Source organism: Chaetodon trifascialis, chromosome 10, assembly GCF_039877785.1.
Source record: "Chaetodon trifascialis isolate fChaTrf1 chromosome 10, fChaTrf1.hap1, whole genome shotgun sequence".
Taxonomy (NCBI): Eukaryota; Metazoa; Chordata; class Actinopteri; order Chaetodontiformes; family Chaetodontidae; genus Chaetodon; species Chaetodon trifascialis.
In genome coordinates this window covers 18496441-18519000 of record NC_092065.1, presented here as the reverse complement: position 1 = coordinate 18519000, position 22560 = coordinate 18496441, and the positions used below count along the sequence as shown (strand labels likewise).

The following is a 22560-nucleotide window of genomic DNA, read 5'->3' as shown; positions in this document are numbered from 1 at the left end:
TATTAGAATATTAAAGAAAAACACAACAAAAATGTGTTTATTTTCTCAAATATTTGCTTTTTTATTTTTAAAAATTGCATAGTTTTAAATCTGTGGTTTTTGAAAATGTATCCGAATCCAAAACTTGTGACTGATAGATTTCAGACACTTTTATTTTGAAGCGAACAGAATATTTTGACCGACACAAGAAATTTGCGGACATTTGTCTCTTGCATTTTTCACTACTTTCTGTCATTTTATGGACCAAGCGATTAACTGATAAATCTGGAAAACAATCTGTAGTTTAACCAACAATGAATAATCGCTGCAACCCTTTTTACAGAAACTCATGTATGGAGAAGTAGGACAGTTACAGTGAGATTATTTAAGAGTTTTCACACTGATTTTCCTGTGAATCTCAGTCGAGCAGAGCTGACCTAAAACACAATCACAGACGCTGCCAACTCCAGATGGAGCGTTCGCTAACACACCCCGAAGCAACTGCAGCTCAGACTCATCTGTGTGCATCAAGATGAAAAAAAGTCCATGAAAGTGTGTTAACTGCTTCTATGAGGCGTCACGTGTGGCTGTGAAAGACGGCTCGGGGAAAGTGCTGCTGGGAAATGCAAAGATACAGAGCAGAAAGCCTACAGAAATACCTAAAAGATGTCTGCATGAGGCTTTCAATGCAGGAATGAAAGACACGACAACTGATATGACCTGAAATAAAACTAAATCCTGATTTAGAAGAGACTGAAAGACAACTTGTCACCTGCATAAACTTCTTTGACCTTTGCTCAGTTTGAAGCTCGTCTTTTTCAGCCTGCCCCAAATTAGTCTGCGACTGCCACGTACACACACCTACACAAGCACACAGAAAACACACACATTCAGTGAAAGCAGAGGCTTGCACACGCACACGCACACAGGCACGTTCAGAAATAAATATTGGCGAAGGTTAAGCCGCGTCGTTCACACGTAGGGGGCCACAGCAGCTGTTTGCAGGTCATCATGTTCCGGGCTCGGTGAAGCAGCTCTAATATTAATAGTTATATATGAGATGCTTGTGTGTCTTTGTTTTGATCGTGTGTGTGTGTGTGTGTGTGTGTGTGTGTGTGTGTGTGTCCTATGACCTGAAATGCTGGGTCACATTACACACAGTCATGTGAAGGCTACAGACGGAGTCAGCTGGGGTTTGGAGACAGCAGGTTGGAGTGTCCTCCTGTGCAATACGAACAGTGCAGGCGTCTCTTCCTCCTCTCCTCGCTCTCTGTCTCTCTGTCTCTCTCTCTCTCTCTCTCTCTCTCTCTCTCTCTCTCTCACACACACACACACACACACACACACACATTAAATGTACAGTTAAGTGCAGATAGATTGCCGCTTGAATTCTGAGGACATCATGTTTGGCTGCGCCTCAGCTTGTATTTGTGAGGTTTATCTAATCTCCGCTGCTCCGTAGACTAATCTGTGAAGTCCTGTTCTGCTATCAGACACGATGCTGACACTTCACGGAACTGCCAGACTGCTGTCTGTCTGACAGCACGGGAGGCAGGTTTAAAACTAAACGTTCCCTTCACTGTGATGACAACGAGAACTGAGAGATAATCTGCACAGTTTCAGTCTTTCTTTGAGCCTGGAATAATGATCAATGAAGGATCATTTTGTGTGAGTGATATCAGGTTTCAGTCCTGCTGTTTAACTGTTGATTGTGAGGTGACACGAGTGAGACCGTCAACTGTTAAACTAGTTAAAATGCTAATTCGTGATTTCAGAACTCTTTGATGTTACGATGAGTCTGGACATTTAATTTAATTGTATAGAACATTATGCCCTCTGAGGCTTGTGATTCTTGGCTATAAATGCAATTGATTTAATTTGAAAAGCAGTGCTTGATACTAGAACATTCAGTCATTGTTTCAGAAATTCACTTTTTTAAATGGTGGTTCAGAGTTAGGACCAGTCACACGTTCTATTTCCCGTCCAGTCATTCGTGTTCATGACCTTTTCCATTCATGTTGGTTGTTCATGTCATCTCGTCAATGCTTATTCATCCTGCTTGCTCCAACGCACACACTGCTCCTCATTCCTCCATCACCTCCACCTCCCCAGCTGCCTCCAGTGTTAGCATCAGATGTGATATCAGGAGAAGTTCTGTGGTTCATGTTCGTTAAGCGTTGTGTATCTCAGAGTCTTCGGGGGGTTTGTGATCTCTATGGTGAGGATGCTCAGATTTGATCCAGTGCAACACATAAACGTGAGTCAGACTTCAGAGTAAAAGCATGTCATGCTTAAAAAAATGGTTAAAACTTGAATCTCCTGTTCAGAAATTTGACTCGTTTAATCCAAATTTGATTTTAACTGGTCGTATTTGAATCTCTAAAAACTAAAAGAAGGTAGAAAAGCTTAAGTCGGCATCAGGCGAAGAACAAAAAGATGTTGGTGGAAAATGGATTAGAAAATGGAGAAACTCTGAGCTTCTTTTTTGTTTAAATGCTGCCGGACCAGCTTTTAAAGCTTCACTGACTTTGTCACATTCGATGGCTAATATTTAACCAGCCTCAGAGTTTAATTATGCTTGTAATTACAGTACGTGCCAACTGAGTGACCGGAGCGCCCCTTCTCTCTCACTTCACAGTTATGTCTTTAATGTATATTTTATATACTCTCTCTCTGTCTCTGTCTCTGTCTCTGTCTCTGTCTCTGTCTCTGTCTGTCTCTGTAGGACTGTGGCTTCAGTCACTCGTGGTATCTGTCCGTGTTCAGCGTGCTGTGCTGCCTGGGCATCGTCCTGTGTTTGGCCACCTCTGTGGCTGTGGAGTGGACTGGCCTCAAAGTGGCCAAGGAGCTCCACCACAACCTGCTCAACAAGATCATACTGGCCCCCATGAGGTACAGCGCTCTGTGTGTGTGCGTGTGTGTTCTGCCGCTCTGCCTCATGACCTGTGAAAGAGAGACGTGTGCTTGCTGACACTGTGTGTGTGCTAAAGCAGATCATTTAAAAGAGGAAACACGGTTAAAAGCACTTTTTTTCACCCCATTACTCAGAACACCATCTGCTGTCCCTTATAAAAAACCTTGGAGACATCACTCACATAAAGACGCTCACGTGTATCTAACACACCTGCATTTACTGTATATGCACAGCTGCATGAACAGATATTTCACTTATAATGTTGTCTTATTTTCAGCATGTAGAAATCTAAAATATAATCATAAAAACTGGGGATTTTGCATATTTTTGGGAATGATAGTTTCTGTATTCCTGAGGGTAAATGCGACATATAAAAGGTGAAAAAACAAAAGAAACTACTGGAGAATATTTGAGGATTAAAACTGTCTTCATGCTTCCAGGCTGTTTGAGACGACTCCACTCGGCAGCATCCTCAACAGGTTTTCCACAGACACAAACACCATCGACCAGCACATCCCCACCACCCTGGAGTGCCTCGCCCGCTCCACCCTCCTGTGTGTGTCCGCGCTGGGCGTCATCTCCTACGTGACCCCCGTCTTCCTCATCGCCCTCCTGCCGCTGGCCGTCGCCTGTTACTTCATCCAGAAATACTTCCGGGTGGCCTCCAGGTGAGCGAGCCAGGACGGAGGGACAGATGTCACAGACTGCATGTTCTCATCATCACACGTCATCAGGCCTGAGGACAGCAAGAAATACAATACAAAAAATATTCTTTTTCTCAAAGTATAAAAGAGTGTTTATTTTTCCTTTTTGCCACACAAGTTTAATCATAGCCTGAATTGTTAGAGCTTAATCTCATGGGTTTTCTTTTTGTTTTTTCATATTATGCTGCCCCTCCAACCTTACAACCTTTGATATTACCTGAACTTTGCCTCAGTTGACATTTTCCCTCTCTGCTGTGTCTTCTGGTCAGGGACCTGCAGCAGTTGGAGGACAGCACCCAGCTCCCTTTACTCTCCCACTTCTCTGAGACAGTGGAAGGTCTCACCACTATAAGAGCCCTCAGGTAATTATTGCTAACATGTTTGTATACACACCCTCAGAGTCTTGGAGAGGTTAAAATATCTTATCTGAATGAGAATATACATAGAGGACTATTGTACAGCACTGTTTAAGAGCTCCAAAGACGTGTCTTTTTCCACTGACAGGTACGAGCCCAGGTTCAGACAGAGGTTACTGCAGTTCACTGATGCCAACAACATCGCCTCTCTCTTCCTCACAGCCGCCAACCGTTGGCTGGAGGTCCGCATGGTAACGTTCAGTTAAGGATCAGATCAGTCCTCAGTTCTGTCTGTCAGGCAGCAGCTGCCTCACATTTTTTCTTGATGTTGCTGGATAATTGCTCCCTCTGTTGGGAAACTGAAAAACTGAATCTTTCAGGATCTCATTAACGTCACATCCATCTTCATCTGATGTTTTATGTATCAACTGCTTGCCGCTCAGCAGCATCAGAGGGAGGAAACGGTCACATGCTCTGGCCTCATGTGCACAGATGCAGAAGAAGACACGCAGGCTTTTTGTCCTTCTTTGTCTTGTGTGTTGACAATAAATTGATCTCAAATAATGGATCCCCTTCAGTTTTATTTACCCTTTTGCATTATTCAGTGATGTTCATCTTGTTGCTGTAACGTCTCTCTCTCTCTCTGCAGGAGTATGTTGGAGCCTGTGTGGTGTTGGTGGCGGCTGTAGCCTCCATCACTAACTCTCTCTACAACCAGCTGTCCACCGGTCTGGTGGGGTTGGGACTCACATACGCACTCATGGTGAGACTGTGTGAGACTTTTGCTTGTTTACATGCAGTCTCTGGGGACAATACATGTGGTTCTATAAACTGCAAATGAAGCACAATCTACATCAAAGTTTTTCTATTTATTTCCCATTTAGAATAAAGTCTTTCTTCTGCCCTCAGTATACTTAATTCTATTTTAACTATGATTATAACGCCTTGTTTTGGGTTTAAATCTATTTATTGAATATTTAAAAGCATAAATGATTCTAAAATCGGGATGAAAATCAATTTCAGAATGATTTACAGTAGTTATAATCAGTGGCTCAGGTTTTTTTACCCTCTTTTTCTTTTCTTGCAATACAAAAACTTTAAAATATGTCAGGAGGTACTGTCCACCTGAAAATCAATTTAAACAGATCTGATTATTAACAAATAGCTTGAAATGAATATAAACTACAGGATATTGAAGTTTCCGCTCCTTTCACCTCTTCATCCATAGTACAAGATGTTGCAGTGCCACAAGTGTCCACTCAGTGGCCAGAATTATTTCTGCTTTTTGAAATTCAATATCATCAGATCAGTTCTTCTTCAGCACCAGCATGCGATCATTAATTTACACGAGAGCTGGTCTTGACTTCCCTTCCTCCTCCCCCTCCTCCTCCCTCCATGTATCAGGTGTCCAACTACATGAACTGGATGGTGCGTAATCTGGCAGACATGGAGGTGCAGCTTGGCTCAGTCAAGAGGATTAACGGCCTGCTCAAAACCGAACCGGAGAATTATGAGGGGCTGCTCAGTGAGTGCAGCAAAACGCTTACACTTCCATCCCGAATGAAACCCTCTTGCACTAATTCAGCAGGTACACAAAGAAGAAACCGCATCCGCTTTCTCGTCTGAGGCTGAAGGTTTTGTGACTTCTTCCTCGGGACGAAGTCTAAAGTTAGACCACACTTACGCCTCATTCATCATTGTCAAGTGAAGTGGGGGTATCACAGTGCCCGTGAGAAATGTATTTTTATCCTCCTTCAGCTGTTTTTTTAATCAGTTGATGCCTTTATATCCCCTAATAATCTAGCCTACATGGATGTTTCTTTTCAGCCAGAAGGGTTTTGCACCAGGAGGCCAGAGGCTTTTTAACATTGCAATGTATTGTTAATGAATTTAGATATAATCTTAATCTGGCTCCAAAAGTCACAAATCTACAACCCGGAAAAATGACCCAAAAAAAGAACAGGGTGCCCCTTTCATACCCGATCATGATACTATCACCTGTTACCTGTTTACCTGTGGAATGTTCCAAACAGGTGTTTTTGGAACATTCCAGAACATGTTGCTGCATTAAATTAAGATTAAACATATATTTACAAAAATCAATGAAGCTGATGAGGTGAAACATCAATTTATTGACTTTGTGCTTTATTAGCAAATGATCACATTCTGCTTTATTTACATTTTACACAGCCTCCCACCTTCTTCGTAGGGATAACAATTACAAATCATTACACTCACCGAGCAGCTACTGCTATCTGCTAGTTTTAGGCTTCTCAAAAAAATGAGTAAAAATGATGTTTCTGTCTCTGTCTCAGCTGTGTCTCAGGTCCCTGACGGCTGGCCCCGAGAGGGAGAGATCAAGATCCAGAATCTGAGTGTCCGATATGACACTACACTGAAGCCTGTGCTCAAAAATGTCAACGCACACATCAACCCGGGGCAGAAGGTAACCAAACTGTGTCAAAACTGGAGCAAAGCATAGCATCATGTACAGCCAGAAAAGCTAAATTCATGACTGAATGTTGTTTTCAGGTGGGGATCTGTGGCAGGACAGGCAGCGGCAAATCCTCTTTTTCGCTGGCCTTCTTCCGCATGGTGGACATGTTTGAGGGTACTGTGAAATATCAACACTTAGATTTAACTCATTGTAATGAGGAATGACTTCAGATACCATGAGAAGGTTTTTACATGCAGCACTGGCAAGAAGATGCTGTTTATCGATGTATTAAATGCAGCAAATGTTCTCTCTTTGTAATCATGACTTTCTTTTCTATCACAGGGAGGATTGTGATTGATGACATTGACATCGCCAAGCTGCCTCTGCAGACCCTCAGGTCTCGCTTGTCCATCATCCTCCAAGACCCCATCCTGTTCAGCGGCACCATCCGGTACGATGTCGTCACAGAGGTTTAGGTTCTGTGATGCTGATAATCAGAAGTAGTTTCAGCACGAGGAAGAAAACACAGAGCATTTCCAGGAACAGGACAAGCTGGCAAACTGTGACAAACACTTCAAAGACACTTATCTGAAGCATGAGGAGAGCGGAGGGTTTGTAGATTAGAGGAAAGTCCTCTGAAAACTCCAGAGGCTTATTTTTAGACTTCAGCTGCGGTGACCATAAACGCTTTGTCATGTTGAGGAAGAACAGAGGAAGAAAAATTAAAGGTAGCTGTGTGACGCTGTCACATGGTATTTTGGGATATTTCAGTCCACTCATGTTAAAGTTTATTTGCATGTTTGGTGTCTCCGCTCTGATTGCCTCACTCCCCAAATTTGATCTTCACTTCTTTAGAGTAACTACACACCCAAATCCTGCTTGCTCCCTCTGTCCCAGCATATTTTAAAGATGAAGCACAGCACAGCCACTGTGGTGTGTGACGGTGGAGGTAAGGAGACACCAACCAGAGCAACTTACCGACAGCGTGGCAGCCATATAGAGGTGGCAGTCAGAGCTAACCAGCCATGAGCAGCAGCTGCCAGACTCTCCAGGAGCAGTCTCCTGGAGCATTGACGATCACTAGAAGCAAATTCATATATAAGGTTCTGTGTGGTGGTACCTGTGTTGTAGCTGAGCTAGAGGCTTTTGTGTGTGTGTGTGTGTGTGTGTGTGGGGGGGGGGGGGGTGTCAGTACATCAAGGGTCAGAATGCAGTCTGGTGGTGCTGCTACGACTGTCAAAGGGACAGAATCAAACCACTGTGTCGGTCAGTCAGTCAGTCAGTCAGTCAGTCCATAAACGTTCTCTCACCCTGTGGCGGCCACAGGTTTCACCCTATAGGAGGCTGAAATTTGGCATGTAGGTCAAGTGTGTGCATGTGTGTGCGTACGTGTATGTGTGTTTGGGAAAGTGTGTGTTTGTGTTCATTCCAGTTGGCTAAAAGGGGGCGTGGCATATGAAAAACAAGATTTTGTGGAAAGGTTGGTCGCGAGCCAGAGGACAGCTGATTAACTGGCAGTGGAGGTGACGTACGACTAAAAGGTGTATAACCGCTAAACGCATTCACTTAACATGGCCACACTTTGTAGAAAGACACGCTCACGCCGCACACACACATGCACGCATGCCAGTCTGCCGGGTCCCCTTTCATAATTTATGAGCTGTTCGTCATAGAGCCTTGCGGGTTGTTTCATGTAGACACTTTTGGGAGGCATCATTGGACTCGGTTCCTTTTTTAAAGGCGTGTTAGCCCCGCCTCCACACATTTGCTCCAACTCTTGCATAACTCATAAATCTTTTATCATACAGTCTTGCAGGAGCCCTCATCAGATGCAGTGGGTCCACAAAGCCCACCCTATACTAACTGCAACATTTGACTGTGTCAGCATCGGCCTCACAAGGTTCAGGATGATTTCAAACTGTAGATGGTGTGTTAAGACATTTTCAACTCCTAGACATTTGGTAAAAAATGTCAATATTAACATCATCACTGATATGTTTCAATTTAGTTTATGGCTCAGAAAACATATTTAAGTGTACACTACCTCTGACTTTGATGTCATTAATGAAGGAAGGGAAGGAGTATATAGGGGGTTTGGGCTGGACATAAATTCTAGTGTATTAGTGTGTTAATACGTGTGTGTGTGTGTGTGTGTGTGTGTGTGTGTGTGTGTGTGTGTGTGTGTGTGTGTGTAGGTTCAACCTGGACCCAGAGATGAAGGCTACAGATGAGATGCTGTGGGAAGCTCTGGACATTGCTCAGCTGAAGCCTGTTGTTAAATCTCTTCCAGGAGGCCTCGGTGAGAAAAGCATTTGTTTTAATGAACATGTATTACTCACATTGTGGGGACTCGTCTTCCTTATGGGGACAAAATGCAAGTCCCCATAAGACACACGTTAGCACCTGTTAGCTGAGACGGTAAACATGCCATGCCATAGACAAGACAGTTCAACACCTTTATGACACATATAGTTATTTTGATACACATGATAGCAAATGCAATCTGTGGAATAAATGCAATAATTCCTTCTCTGTGGTCACGTGATCCTCCCATCTGCTGTCCGCTCCGGTGTCTCCATCAGGCTGCTGTAACAGAATACACGAGCATTAATGTTTTACCTCCCTGACTGAGCTGTGTGATGTGTGCGGCTCCCTCGTCATGCACAGCCTCACAGGCACATCATTCTCAGATCTCGTCAGGTCGTGGTTCTGACACAGGAGACCTGACAGCAGACTGCAGCGGTCTGATCGGATCAGATATGAGCTGAGAGGTTGCGCCTCAGCAGACTTCACCAGCATACGTGATGAATGTGCTGGTCTGCTGCCGCACTGGACCTCCTCTCTGCTGGGGGCCCTCTTTTAGCTCCTGTTGATTTGTAAATCATCACTCACTTCTGTACACTTTGACACGATCAAACAGAGAAACCGTTGACTGCGCTGGAGTAACTGTTGCTGCTCGTCTCATCCTGATGTATTTCTGCTGCAGAAACCTGCTTTCACTAGTGTGACACTGACAAATGTCTGCGTGTGTGTGTGTGTGTGTGTGTGTGTGTGTGTGTGTGTGTGTGTGTTGGGGTGTGGCATGTTGAAAGTGAGCTACTCTCTGCTTTAGTTTATGCTCACTGGAGCCAAATGTTCAGTGAGATCTTGATCTGCAGCCCAGAAGCTGATGGCTAATTACAGCTAAAGTAACAGCACAGTGTCCTAAATGAACGCATTACTTCATCATGTAAGATACTTATTTAATGCTACCCCCCCCCCCCCCCCCCCCCCCACACACACACACACACACACACACAAAAAAAAAGTTCTTATCTTTAAATGGAGTATTTGTCATCCTTTCGGAAAAGAAACTGCTCAGTGTGCATGTGATCCTGTATATTTATTCAGGTGAATTACTCAAGATGAACCATTTTTTAAGGTTGAATTTAGTCATTCCCACATCAACTTTCTGTTCTCAAAATGAAGACAGTGAAGACTCCTCCCTGTGTGATTTGAAGCTGAATCGGTCCTCGAAACCAGCGGTCTCCAACCTTTCTTGCGCAACGGACCGGTTTCACTTAAAGCAATAATTTGACGGACCGGCATAGAAACGAATAAAAACAAATGATTAAAAATACAACTCACCATTACCCTGAATGTAGTTGTGATTAGTGGGAGCCCTGCGCTTGTTTCTCTTTAACGAGAAGGCTTCATTGCCTCATTTGCCACGTTTTACCCAGCGCGGGCTTGGTGCGCGAGAATCACCTGAAGCGATAAACCCGTATTTTAAGTAGGACTGCTGATACTGTCTCTTAAACGCAGCTTTCTTTTTCTGGGAAAAAGCTTGTGGACTTACTTTTTTTTTAACTACCGTATCATGTTACCAAGACGAGCGGTTTGACATGTGGACAGAGCCACAGGAGGATGCACCTGATTTTCAAAATAAAACTTCTTTCAGACTCTGATGATCAATAACAATATCAATATGTTTTGTTCAGTCTTTGGTCGGATCCCCGTCCATGTTGTTATTATTATCATTAATATCATTAGTGTGTGTGTGTGTGTGTGTGTGTGTGTGTGTGTGTGTGTGTGTGTGTGTGTGTGTGTGTGTGTGTGTGTCTGTCCCGGGTCGGATCCCGGCCCGGGTTATTATTATTATTATTATTATTATTATTATTATTATTATTATTATTATTATTATTATTATTAACGTGCGTGTGTCCCGGGTCGGATCCAGGGTCGGATTGAAGGTCGGATCCCGGGTAAGTTCCGGGTCGGTCCCAGCTAGTTTCGGAACTTACCCGAGGCTGATCCGGAAAATTCGCGGGACATTGCCGGGACCGACCCGGAACTTATTATTATTATTATTATTATTATTATTATTATTATTATTATTATTATTATTATTATTATTAGTAGTAGTAGTAGTAGTAGTAGTAGTAGTAGTAGTAGTAGAGGTAGTACCATCATTAGTGTTTGTGTTGGGTCGGATCCCGGGTCGGCCCGGGTACTGACCTCCAGAAGATAAACCACTGATAGACTTAATTCAAAACTCTGCAGCTCGACTATGAACCAGAACCAAAGGCAGAGAGCACATTAGTCTCGTTTTAGCTGCTCTGCACTGCCCCAGATACACCTGATTTTCAAAAGAAAACTTCTTTCAGTCTCTGATCAGCCCGGTACCAAATGACACGTGTCTGAACGTCTGTGCTGTATTAAATGTACCTAAATATGAAGACATGAGTGATGAGCACTGATTTCCCCTTCAGATGCAACAGTGACGGAGGGAGGAGAGAACTTCAGTCAGGGTCAGAGACAACTATTCTGTCTGGCCAGAGCCTTCGTCAGGAAGAGCAGCATCCTCATCATGGACGAAGCCACGGCGTCCATCGACATGGCAACGGTCAGTGTGTGTGAGAGTCTAAGAGCAATGTAAAGTGGTGGAGGGCAAGAAAGGGGAAGATGAAGAGGTGAAGGAAAGATGCTGGAGATGAGATGTGACAGGTGGAGCAAAGTTCAGCAGGTAATTTTCATCTGTAGGCATGGAAACAAAGAACAAAGAGGAAAGGCCAACAGATGGACACATTTATGAAGAGAGAAGAGGGGAAGATGGACGTGTTGAAGGAGGCCAGCGGTCCTCTATTACTGAACATTCAAATACCTCTCATTATCACTCCCACAGTGACAGAACAGGCTCTCGTCAGTCAGATTGGTACCTTTAACTGATGACTTATGATGAAGAGGGGGGTAAAAAGAAAGCTGGGGTGGAGGAGGTGTGCATGGAGCAGAAAGAATCAAACAGAGGCAAAATGCTCAGTGCAGTAAGAGCCTGCGGCGAGTCAGTGTCAGCAAATGGCTGCTTCTTACTTAAGACCCTCTCCTGAATTATGGGTCACAAAGAGCGACATTTCGAGCTTACAGTAGCGCAGCTGCACTGCCCTCGAGGGAGCACAGCTGAGTGTTTAATCGAGGACACCGAGCTGAGGAACAAGCGAGGTGACAGCAGTGGTGGAAGAAGTACCCGGGTCTCAAGTAAAAGTAGCAGTAACACAGTGTAAAAATACTCTTTTACAAGCTGGGAACAGTTCTACATTCAATATGTGCCTCAAGTTCAAAAGTATTAGCATTATGATTTACTTAAAAAAGTAAAAGTACAGAATGGCCCATTTCAGAATAGTGGAGAGAACTGGATTGTAATTATTGATGCTTTCATGTGTTCATCACTGTAATGCTGCAGCTCATTTTAAACTCTTTATGTGCTGCTTGGTATCTCAATCTATAATAACACAATTTATTCAATTCAATTATTCAATTTAATTAATAAGTTATTTTTCATATTAATCTGGACAATGGAAGTGCTGAAGTAAAGTACTAGTACCTCAAATTGTGTGTAAGTACAGTACTGGAGTAAAAGTAGTTGGTGACAGTTTTTGTGAAAAAAAATCATCAGGAAGTCGCACACAGGTGTGTTTTTACCAGCATGGAGGACTTCAAAGCAGATCTTTATTTCCCCCCCACATGTACGTTTAGTCTTTGATTCTCAGTCGAGTTTGTGGTGGTCACCTCCTCCTCCTCCATCCTCACAGGAGAGCATCCTGCAGAAAGTGGTGATGACTGCCTTTGCTGACCGAACAGTAGTAACCATAGCAGTGAGTATCCCCCCCCACACCGTGCCAGTAATGCATGCAGCTCTCCCGTTTCCCCCGGAGAGCACTGACCTTTGTCCTGCACTGCTGATGCAGCTGTTGTCAACTGATGCAATGCTGGAAACAAATGCAGAGTGAACTATGGTAACACTTTATATTAAGGTATACACATTCACAATGCATGTTAGTGGCATAATGGCTATTTATAAGTCCTATCAATGGCTTATTCTGCATGAGCATTCTACCACTAAGAGTGTCCCCCCAGTAACCTCTGAATTACTGCTTACTGATAGTAAGGATGTGATAAAGCTCTGGATGTTTGTCTCACTTTGGACATGTCAGTCTGAATTAGTGACAGACGCAGAGTGGAGCCACTTTCTCTGATGCCTTTCTGTGCCGTTCAGTGTAGTGACTGGTTTTCTTCCACTCCGCCACGCAGCATCGCGTCCACACCATCCTGAATGCCGACCTGGTGATTGTGATGAAGCGGGGGATCATCCTTGAGTACGACCGGCCCGAGGCCCTGCTGGACAAGGAGGACAGCGTCTTCACCTCCTTCGTGCGAGCAGACAAGTAGCACAAGAGGAGAAATTGAGGAGGCGTTAAAGGAAGAAATTCAAAGTGCAATTTTCCCATGGAATATATTCCTTTTATTTTTTAATCATGCTGTATTATATTTGTACATAAAAAGTTAATTCTTTGTTAATAAAATATAAATTATCATTTACATTTGTGTTTTTCATTGGGGCCTTTGGGACTGGGATTAAGACTAAAGTGGTGGAAAAGTTTTTTGTGCTTGTGTGAGACTGTCTGCCATGGTAACAAATGAGTCCTCAGTGGAGCACAGGGCTGTGGAACACATGATGCTGGCCAGCAAGAGAAGGCAAAGAGCCAGAAACAGCCTGGTGATCATCTTGAAATACTCCAGGGTGGGATGAGAGGCTGTGCCTGCTGCAGCCATAAAGTCTGATATTAGAGATCTGAATGGACGCCCAGTGACCTGTAAAATAAAGTCTAGGAAGAGGAGCACAAGAAGATCTGGTTTTAAAAGCCAGGACTGGATGTTAATCTGGTCCCTGTGGATGAACAGTCCAGTTTGTATTCATGTAAAGCAAAGTACCTAAACAACCTAAGGATGACTTGCTGTACAATGCTCTATATTTAACCCATTAAAGACTACAGGATGAGCTCCATCCGGCTTTCACGATGCGCAACTGCAGTTTTAATGCGTAATGGGCCCACTCCTGCATTCTCATTGAAAATCACAGGAAGGGCACCACGGAGGTGGTGGAGGGAGGGACGTCTCCATCTCACGTTACGGAGCTATGGTGAAGTGGCGGAGTCAGCACAGAAACAACTGCGCCACCAATACCTGCCTTGTCATCCAAAGTTGATAAACCTCAGCTCAGATGCCCACGACGCGTCAACATTTCACATCTCACTGAATTTGCTCTTCGCCCGATGCCACGGCCGCTGGGATTCACAATGGGACGCGGTGCTGTGGCACAACTATGCCCCGTCGGTCGGTGTCGTGAGTGACGGCGGCAGCTGCGGAGCTGGAAGAAGATTCTTCTCATGGGACTTCGCGGTTGTGGAGCGCCTGATCTGGAGGCAACGTGAGGAGCGCACATTCCTCCAGAAAACAGGCGACAAGCCTCTCGGCTGGCAGCCGACCGACTAGAAAAGGGGACAAAAATTCTGCTTTCAGCCAGGCAAAGACAGGACCTTCACAGTCTCAAGGCTGTGGGTCCATAGCATGGGAGCGTTATGTTGTCCAGGAAAGGACTCATCCCGGAGGACTACCTGCTGACACGTTTGGTTGAGGATGTCCTGCAGCCCAAATTCAAGGCGAAACCGAGGAAAGCTCGGTTCGTCGCCAAGAACGGCACCTGCAATGTAGCGCACACCAACATCCGAGAACAGGGCCGCTTCCTGCAGGACGTGTTCACAACTCTCGTGGATTTAAAATGGCTCCACACGCTCATCATTTTCACCATGTCCTTCCTGTGCAGCTGGCTCCTGTTCGGGATGATCTGGTGGCTCATTGCCTTTGCGCACGGCGACTTGGACCAGAGAGGAGACACCTTTGTCCCGTGCGTAACGAGCATCCACTCATTCTCCTCCGCTTTCCTCTTCTCCATAGAGGTTCAGGTGACCATCGGCTTCGGCGGCCGAATGGTGACGGAGGAGTGCGTCTCCGCCATCATCGTCTTGATCGTGCAGAACATCGTCGGACTGGTCATTAACGCCATCATGCTCGGCTGCATCTTCATGAAAACTGCGCAGGCCAACCGGCGCGCAGAGACTCTCATTTTCAGCAAGCACGCCGTCATCTCCATCCGAAACAACAAGCTGTGTTTCATGATCCGCATCGGGGACCTGAGGAAAAGCATGATCATCAGCGCCACCGTGCGGATGCAGGTGGTGAGGAAAACCACCACCGAGGAGGGCGAGGTGGTGCCTCTGGACCAGATTGACATCCACATGGATAACCCGGTGGGTACCAATGGCGTCTTCCTGGTGTCCCCACTCATCATCTGCCACGTGATCGACAAGGACAGCCCCCTGTATCAGCTGTCAGCCTCGGACCTGCAGCACGAGGACATCGAGGTGATCGTGGTGCTGGAGGGGGTGGTGGAGACCACGGGCATCACCACGCAGGCCAGGACGTCCTACTTGTCAGAGGAGATCCTGTGGGGGCAGCGCTTTGTGCCCACAGTGTCCGAGGAGGACGGCATGTACGCGGTGGACTACTCCAAGTTCGGTAACACCGTGAAGGTCCCGACACCGTGCTGCAGCGCCAAGAAACTGGACGAGGCGGGTGGCATCGCTCGCTTTAAACTGGACGAGGGCGTCACCTTGCGGACGTCTGTGAGAAGGCGGCGGGGCACCACGGTGGTCCGCAGATCCAGGATGGAGAGCAAGTGAACGGCTGATCCGCGTCTGCCAGCATTTTATAGTTCAATGATTTGAGTTTGAGGACTGTGGGATGTCAGAATCATATTTATTTGATGTGTTACGGACATCACATCTCTATGCAGTCAAATGTAGGCCCACATCATGAAGCTTTTCACTCAGGGTCACAGTGAAGATGCACAAAGACAGAATGCACTAAGAATCATGACGTGAGGAGTCCTGGTGCCAGAGCCAACCCAGAGTCCAGATTGTTTTGTTTTTTTTAACCAAGAATGGCTGCATGTATGATGAGCAATAAAGGAGAATGCTTCATGTGTGTTGTGGAGGCCAGATACTGTGATTTAAAGGAGACATTCAGACTGTTAATTACTGTTAGGGGACTCATAGAGTCTGACTGATAGTTCTGGAGGCAGATATCAATATTTCATCATTTGATAAATGTACCAACGGCCGATAGATAAACATTTTTGATAAACATCATTTTAACTTGCTTGAAACCAAAATATGTCCTGTTTGACATTCTACAGTTAAGAAATACACTTCACAAGACAAAATCAACCAATAAATTGTCCTGGACAAACCTGAAATACCCTTCAGGTATCCTGACTTTTGCTCCAAAACCAAAATTCTACATTTCCCACAATGCAACCAGTCACATAATTTCCAATCCCACCCAGGGGCGTAAAATGTGAAAGATGTGGGAGACAACCACGCCTTCCTGATGATGTCACAGTAGTTAGTTACCTCAACTTCAGCTGTGATGTAACCCTTATGACATCAGTATGACATCCTCAGGATTTTAGTCTCAGACTTCAAATAGAAGACATTACAGACTCTTTTTACAGGCCGAGTCATTCCCCTCATGACGAGGGCGCGGTGTCAAGTTCGCCTTTAAAAATAGCATCATTTTTCTGAGGCAGACACCATGTTTGTTTCTTATCATGTTTCTTTCCTCTTGCATAATTTACACAAAGACATTCATACAAAAGACAATGAGACAGGGTGGCATTTCTCTCTTTTATTAGATTATAATCCGCAGAGCTTAAAATATTAAATTGCTTTTAACTTAGTTAATAATTAAAATACATAAAAACGAGAGCCAGAACTGAAGAACCCTGCAAAAAAAAAAAGAATTAAAATAAATAAAAAAGGAGAATTATAAACCCAATCCTCCTCCATACAGAGGCTATGTCTGACAGAACCCGCTTGCGATTCTTTGTACAGTAAAGTCCAAGCAGACTGTGCATTTTCTATACATGTGTAATGTTATCATTATTGTTATTATTTCTGAACTAATTTTCCTCTGATTATCTTTTTAAAAAGCAAATTTGAAGGGACAGGGAAAAACAAAAAAACAGAAGTGGAGATTTTTAGTTTTGCGCTGGGAGTGCTGATGACTGTCAAACAGCTCCACACCATCTACTCCCACCCTTTCTTTCTGTCTCCGTCTCTGCCTCTCTCTGCCTGCAGACATTACCTCATGTCTTTGTCCTCCTGTGCTGCTGGAGTGGGCGTTGGTGGTGGCAGTGTTGGTGGTTTAAGGGGCTGCTTACACCAGCAAACAGCTCTGATTCAGCCTCATGTGGGCACCAGTCTGTCTCAAAGCATCACTCTGATCAGATTAAATATCTAACATACAATCTTTAAATTTTCCTCTCTGTTTCCCAGTTTCCGTGGCATTCGCTGCGTGTTTGCTGCCCTCTACAGGTGGGCTGTGGGACATGTTTGTTAGGGGTACACCGGGTGTTTAAGTGACTATGCTGGAGTTAAACACGATCAACATCTGTCATACGAGGGACTGAGCAGTCTGGTGAACAAGGGACAGAGAATGAAAAAAAAAAAAAAAAATAGAGAGTGACTTCTCTCTGGCAGCAGTGACGTATTCTCTCATGTCCTGAGTAGGAAGCGCTTCAATCATCCCCCACATAAAACAACCCAAACAGTGATTGGCTAGTATCGCCCCATCAGGCAGTAACATGGCTCCCTACTGGCCAGCGTAGTGGCCGTGCGCCTGCAGGCCGCCTCCCACTGCTGCAGGAGGAGGGAAGGACGAGCCGGCAGGTGAGCAGAGACGCCTCTTCTCCACACATTAACAACACTGTACAATAGTAGGTTGAAGCAAAGCAGAGCCCCCTTCCTGTACTGTATGTTAGGTAGAGGATGGAGGGAGGTGAGGGGCCGATGGACACACCGCACCCCCCCGCCACAACAAAAAATAAAACTGAATAAAACTTCAACAAAAATAAAAGTGAAATAAAACCAAAAATAAAACATACACATACTTTTTTGTTCCTAGTCTAAATTGCAGAGAAGATGGGAGGGATTTGTCCCATGGGAGGAACGCTCACGCCAATTCCTGCTGGCGTGACAAACCCCTCCCCGCCACCCCAAACCCCCCGAAAACCCTCCCCCCGTTCCTTCCGGCTGGTTGGTTGGTGTCGTAGCGAAATATAAGGGTAGTGGAAGGTCTCTTAAGTTCTGCTGGCACCGAGGAAGGGGGCCAGGCTGTCTTTCCTTCTCTCCTCTATCTTATCTTCTATCACCCCCGGGTGCTGCCGTCTCCTCGCCGATGCCCCCGCTCATCTCTCCGTCACGTGGTTTTGTGAAGAGGGGGAGGGCGCTGAGGCTGGGGTGGAGGGGGCTGGGGCGGGCAGCGGGGCGGGGGTGCAGAGGATTTCGGACAGGTCGTCCATGATACAGGTCTCCTTGGGGTCGACCAGGTTGAATTCCCTTACGAAAACGATGAAATGTGCATACAGAGTGTTCAAGTGGCCCTGCAGGTCCAGAGCCACCGTCTCTTTAAAGTGCGCCCAGTAGAGGTGAGCCAGCACGTGGAACAGGTACCGGCAGATCTTCTTTACCAAGGACTCAAAGGAGTTAGGGAACTCTTTGCCTGAAGGGAGAAAAAGGAAACAAAAGCAGACAGGAGAGACGGGATTAGGCACAGGAATTACTTCCAGGAGGAAAAATGCTAAACCCCCCCCCCCCCAAAAAAAAAACTGTTTGTAGAAAATGTTTCTCAAAGAGGAGCAGTTGTGAATTTGTTGGGGACTTTTTTCAGACCCAACAGGGTTCAGGATTTTGAACTGTTGGTTGGACAAAACAATCTGTCAACTTGCGCTCCAGGAAACTGTAATGAGCATTTCTCATTATTTTTTGATCCAACAAACCAAATGATTCATCAGCAAATCAAGAAATTGATCAGATTAATCGATTGTGACAGATGCAGCCCTAAATAACATCCCTAGCATTTCTTCTAAATGTTTATTGTTGCACCACCACCCATGGTCTCTGAATGAAACGTGCAACATCAGGGGGCAGCAGAACACCATCACACACTTCGAGGAGGCTGTAAGCCATGAGAGGCTCTGCAGGCCTGGAAACAGACACACACTCACCATATTTTGTGGGAAAGATTTCCTCATCTGTGACCAGTTTCTGACAAAGACTCATTACAAAGTCGACATATTGTGGAGCAGTGCACTTCGTCTTCTTCCCCCTCTCATCATACCAGTAGTATATTCTAGAAAGGAAAAACACAGAAAACAATCTGTTATGACAGATGCAAAACAACATTGCAACACTGTAAAGATGAATGCTTACTAAAGAATGCTTGTGGTTCATTGAAGAACGAAGGGAAGCAGCGTACAGGTGGCCTGTGACACATCACCAGCCCTATTTCGTCATTCAGGAAAAACCCATACTCGCAGTGACGTCTGACTTTCTGACAGCATGGATCACAGAGAAGATACAGTCCAGTGACACCAGAAACTGCCTCCTGTGTCCCATACTGATGCATCCTTATCCTGATATCATGTTTGCATGTTTCCTTCATGGTGAACTCTGTGAACTGGAGCTTTCATTCCCTGATCAGGCCAAATTCTCTGCAGTCACAGGAGTTAAGAGGACACTGATCCCCTGCTTTGCAGTCCCCAGGCCGGTCCTGCCGCTGGTCAAACATTTCCGCAGGGGGTGACCCAGATAGCCAAATAGTAGACGGACGGATTGGAGTCACAGTTAAGTCAAACAGCAGGTCAGCAGACACCTGAGAGACAGATGAAAGAGCAGCAGGCGGCTACTAGCAAGCTAACGAGGGAGTGAAGCAGGACTGGTGAGGCAACCACAGAGACATGAGACGAGCCGACTGACCGGTGAGCTGGAAAGGTCGATTAATGAGCAGACGAAATGGTGAAAAGAAATGCAGGTGTGACTGTTAGCCGTGCGGGTCTGGGAGGCCAGACATTACAAATCCTGAGGAATGTGAAGCGTCCACATACGCGGCCCGGCAGGAGGGGACCTACTGACCACAGCACCAGACTCTTACAATGCACTTAGTCATACAGGGTCAGACTGTGTGCTTGTGTCGGAGAGACACTGACTATGCGACAAACACGCCTTCTCCACACACACCACCCACACGCACAGACGTGATGAAACTGTGGCTGAACACACAGCTCCTCAGCATTTTAGAGAATCTGGATTTTGACAAATTCATTGTTCATTTCTGCTTAACATTTCAAAACTTTTGTCTTTTTGTCACTTCTTTAATTGTTCTTGAGTCCAATGAATGAGCTTCATAGCTGCCTCAGGGCACTTCCTCATGGTGTTTTCTCTGTTTTCATGTATTGTTTTTATTTTTTCATTATTTTGTACGTAAACAAGATATTTTCTATGTGATTTTGGAGGTTATGGGATGGGGTGCTGTGGGAGGCGTTAAGTGGTCATTAAATGTCACCATGGTGTGAACGATGGCACACTTTACAAACAATATATATGCTGATTTGTGAGTGTGCAGCAAGCAAGCAGTAACAATTTGATAAATTTGACAATCCAAATCAAATGGCTAAAATTCAGGTTGTGCTCAACAGATTATGTTTGCAATGGAGCTAAATGACTGCCTGAATGTCTTGCACCCTCTTTGCAAGTAGGAAATCAAATATTTGATAAGAGATTTGTAACAAAGCTTCATGAATCTGTGTGTTTTACCAACCAAATCCAAAATGAAACTATAAGAACTCAAAACTAACAAAGAGTTTGAGCACATTACACATCTGCATCTCACACACACACAGACACACACACCCACCCACCCATCTATCCACCCACCCATACAAAATGGGTCTAAATAGCTACCAAATGGTTCCGTTCCCTCATAGCTCATGGAAACATTTTCTTCCAAAAATAGTGCTGAGCTCTGCCTTCAGGCAGGGGCTGTGACTGTGGCTCAGTCAGTTTTCACCACAGAGGGGGGTGCGGGTGCCAGGTCCTGCACGGGCAGGAAAGGGTGGGGTGTCGGGCAGCGGGCGGTGGGTGGGTGGGTGAGGTACATTCATAAATGATGGGCCTCGTCAGTGAGAGTTTTAGTCAAAACAAAAAATGCATTAATCATTTTCGTTGAATCAAGTGGAGCTGTGAGACAAAGTGAAAAGTTCAGTTCTGTGTGTTTGCTCTTGATTAACATCTCCTCTACATGTTCCTCTGCACTCATCTCTCCCCTCTTCACACAGCACAGCCGTAGCACACTGGCTTCGTCCATTTCTCAGGGTGTGGTTTAGCAGTGGCAACTGAAGGTGACAGCAGTGGAAAAACACACCGTTGACGCAGGTTAACTCGTGACAAGTTTGTCACTCACAGCAAATCTGTCATATGTGTGTCACTTCTCAATAGCACTGTTGTTTGCCATTTTTTGTCCAGGAGGAACGCGTGCATGAGTGTCTGCACTTGCAGCCTACATGTAAATGTGGTAAGAGCTGCATAGTGAGCGTTGTGGTTTCTCAGAGTGTGGGTAATCAGGTTTTTCCAGCCTTCAGCATACACAGGGGCAAGGAAGGCCTCTCTCCGAAGACAAGGGTTCACACATAAGGATGGCACTCCACCCCGACAGGGCAAACTAGTTCGATAAATACTTACAGTTAGTCACCTCCCCTCTGCTAACAAGGCATGAACACGCCTCCGTGTTATGATTTCCCTTCAACTACTGCAGAGGTATGTCATGCTTTACTGTAAATAGTAGCAATGAACTGCCTTTGGGCATAAGTGCAGCTACAACATCTCCCTAAAGTTAACCACAGGCATGACAATCTATATAAGGCCTGTGTTTCCAAAATACAGTCTGGAGAAACAGCCAAAGAATCTAGATTTGACAGCCGATTAACAGTATATAAAATTCACCCAACAGATTCACAGATGAAGTGATTCCTTTGCTATTGTTGACCTCTGGAGTGTTTCTTTTTCCTGACACAGAATCTGTGCATCGTCTTCTCTAATAATGCTGTTATCAGTAAGTAGGAACAGCAGTAATTATCAGTTTCCTGAGTAAACAGGATATCTTTTCCTGGGGTTTTATGGCACAAAGAACAAACAAACAAAAAAACTGGCGGTGGGGTGGGGAGTGGGTTGTTGACTTTATTTTGTGCGTGCAGCTAGTTATAGGAAGAAACAGATGAATTTGGTAATAAAAAGACTCTAACCCACTTGATTTGTCCAATTTGTCAGACTGCACATGCCTCAGTAGATTACAGCTTTAAGACAGACCTGAGGCACATACATCTCAGAGGCAAATATTGTAATTTTTACTTCATTACATTTGTCTGAAACCTTTACCTACTAATGACTTTTCAGATAATTTTTTTTCATAGCCATCTTGTCTAGTGAAAATCCTTCTTCTTCAGCCAAATAAACTATTTAAAATACCTCTCGGATCAGCTGGGAAGCAGCAATATTTGTATACATAGTAAAACACTGACCAGGACCGTTTTACAGAACAAGTACTTTTACTTTTGCGTACTTTTACTTCCAGTGAATTTTGCTGGTAACACATAATTTCAGCTAGCTCTGCTTGGTGGCTGAAGTCCCTGTCATACTGGAGAGCAGCATTTAGACTTTGTTTGTTTACAGTTTCTTTGTGAACTTCACAATAGCTGTACAGGACAAAACAAGTGCAGCAGATGCTAGCACAAACAACAAGGTCAGCAACGCCTGTAATTCATTATCCATGTTGATTTGGTAGCTGAGGCTCATAGATATATATATACAGACTGATGTCCTGAAAAGGGAAGTGTGATCACGTGATCTTCCAATCAGGAAGAGAATGCGGTGCGTACTGTTTGGAAAAGTTTACGTTTCT

The 22560-nt window shown here is 44.9% G+C and overlaps 3 protein-coding genes across 9 annotated transcripts in view; 2 read left to right on the top strand and 1 right to left on the bottom strand.

Annotated features, from left to right (window-relative positions):
• abcc8 (ATP-binding cassette, sub-family C (CFTR/MRP), member 8) overlaps positions 1-13245 on the top strand; it is a 60972-nt gene extending 47727 nt beyond the window's left edge. For all 4 annotated transcript variants that reach the window (XM_070972434.1, XM_070972433.1, XM_070972432.1 and 1 more), the window contains 13 exons: positions 2705-2871; positions 3334-3561; positions 3867-3959; positions 4102-4204; positions 4603-4716; positions 5358-5478; positions 6269-6399; positions 6486-6564; positions 6733-6841; positions 8586-8689; positions 11142-11275; positions 12459-12521; positions 12958-13245. In XM_070972434.1, coding sequence (XP_070828535.1) covers positions 2705-2871; positions 3334-3561; positions 3867-3959; positions 4102-4204; positions 4603-4716; positions 5358-5478; positions 6269-6399; positions 6486-6564; positions 6733-6841; positions 8586-8689; positions 11142-11275; positions 12459-12521; positions 12958-13095 — 1584 coding nt within the window. In that variant the 3' untranslated portion in view covers positions 13096-13245. The remainder of the gene's footprint in view (positions 1-2704; positions 2872-3333; positions 3562-3866; positions 3960-4101; positions 4205-4602; positions 4717-5357; positions 5479-6268; positions 6400-6485; positions 6565-6732; positions 6842-8585; positions 8690-11141; positions 11276-12458; positions 12522-12957) is intronic.
• kcnj11 (potassium inwardly rectifying channel subfamily J member 11) lies at positions 13148-16547 on the top strand. Its single transcript, XM_070972435.1, has one exon. It carries the CDS (start codon positions 14286-14288, stop codon positions 15444-15446), a length of 1161 nt encoding a protein of 386 aa, XP_070828536.1. The 5' UTR covers positions 13148-14285; the 3' UTR covers positions 15447-16547.
• mob2a (MOB kinase activator 2a) overlaps positions 16439-22560 on the bottom strand; it is a 63069-nt gene continuing 56947 nt past the window's right edge. For all 4 annotated transcript variants that reach the window (XM_070972442.1, XM_070972439.1, XM_070972440.1 and 1 more), the window contains exons 4-5: positions 18833-18957; positions 16439-18327 (exon numbers count right to left, since the gene is read on the bottom strand). In XM_070972442.1, the coding sequence (XP_070828543.1) occupies positions 18014-18327; positions 18833-18957 (439 nt within the window). In that variant the 3' untranslated portion in view covers positions 16439-18013. The remainder of the gene's footprint in view (positions 18328-18832; positions 18958-22560) is intronic.

What these genes read in the sequence shown, in the direction of transcription:
- kcnj11 (XM_070972435.1), top strand. Translation starts at nt 14,286, where the DNA reads ATGTTGTCCAGGAAAGGACTCATCCCGGAGGACTACCTGCTGACACGT.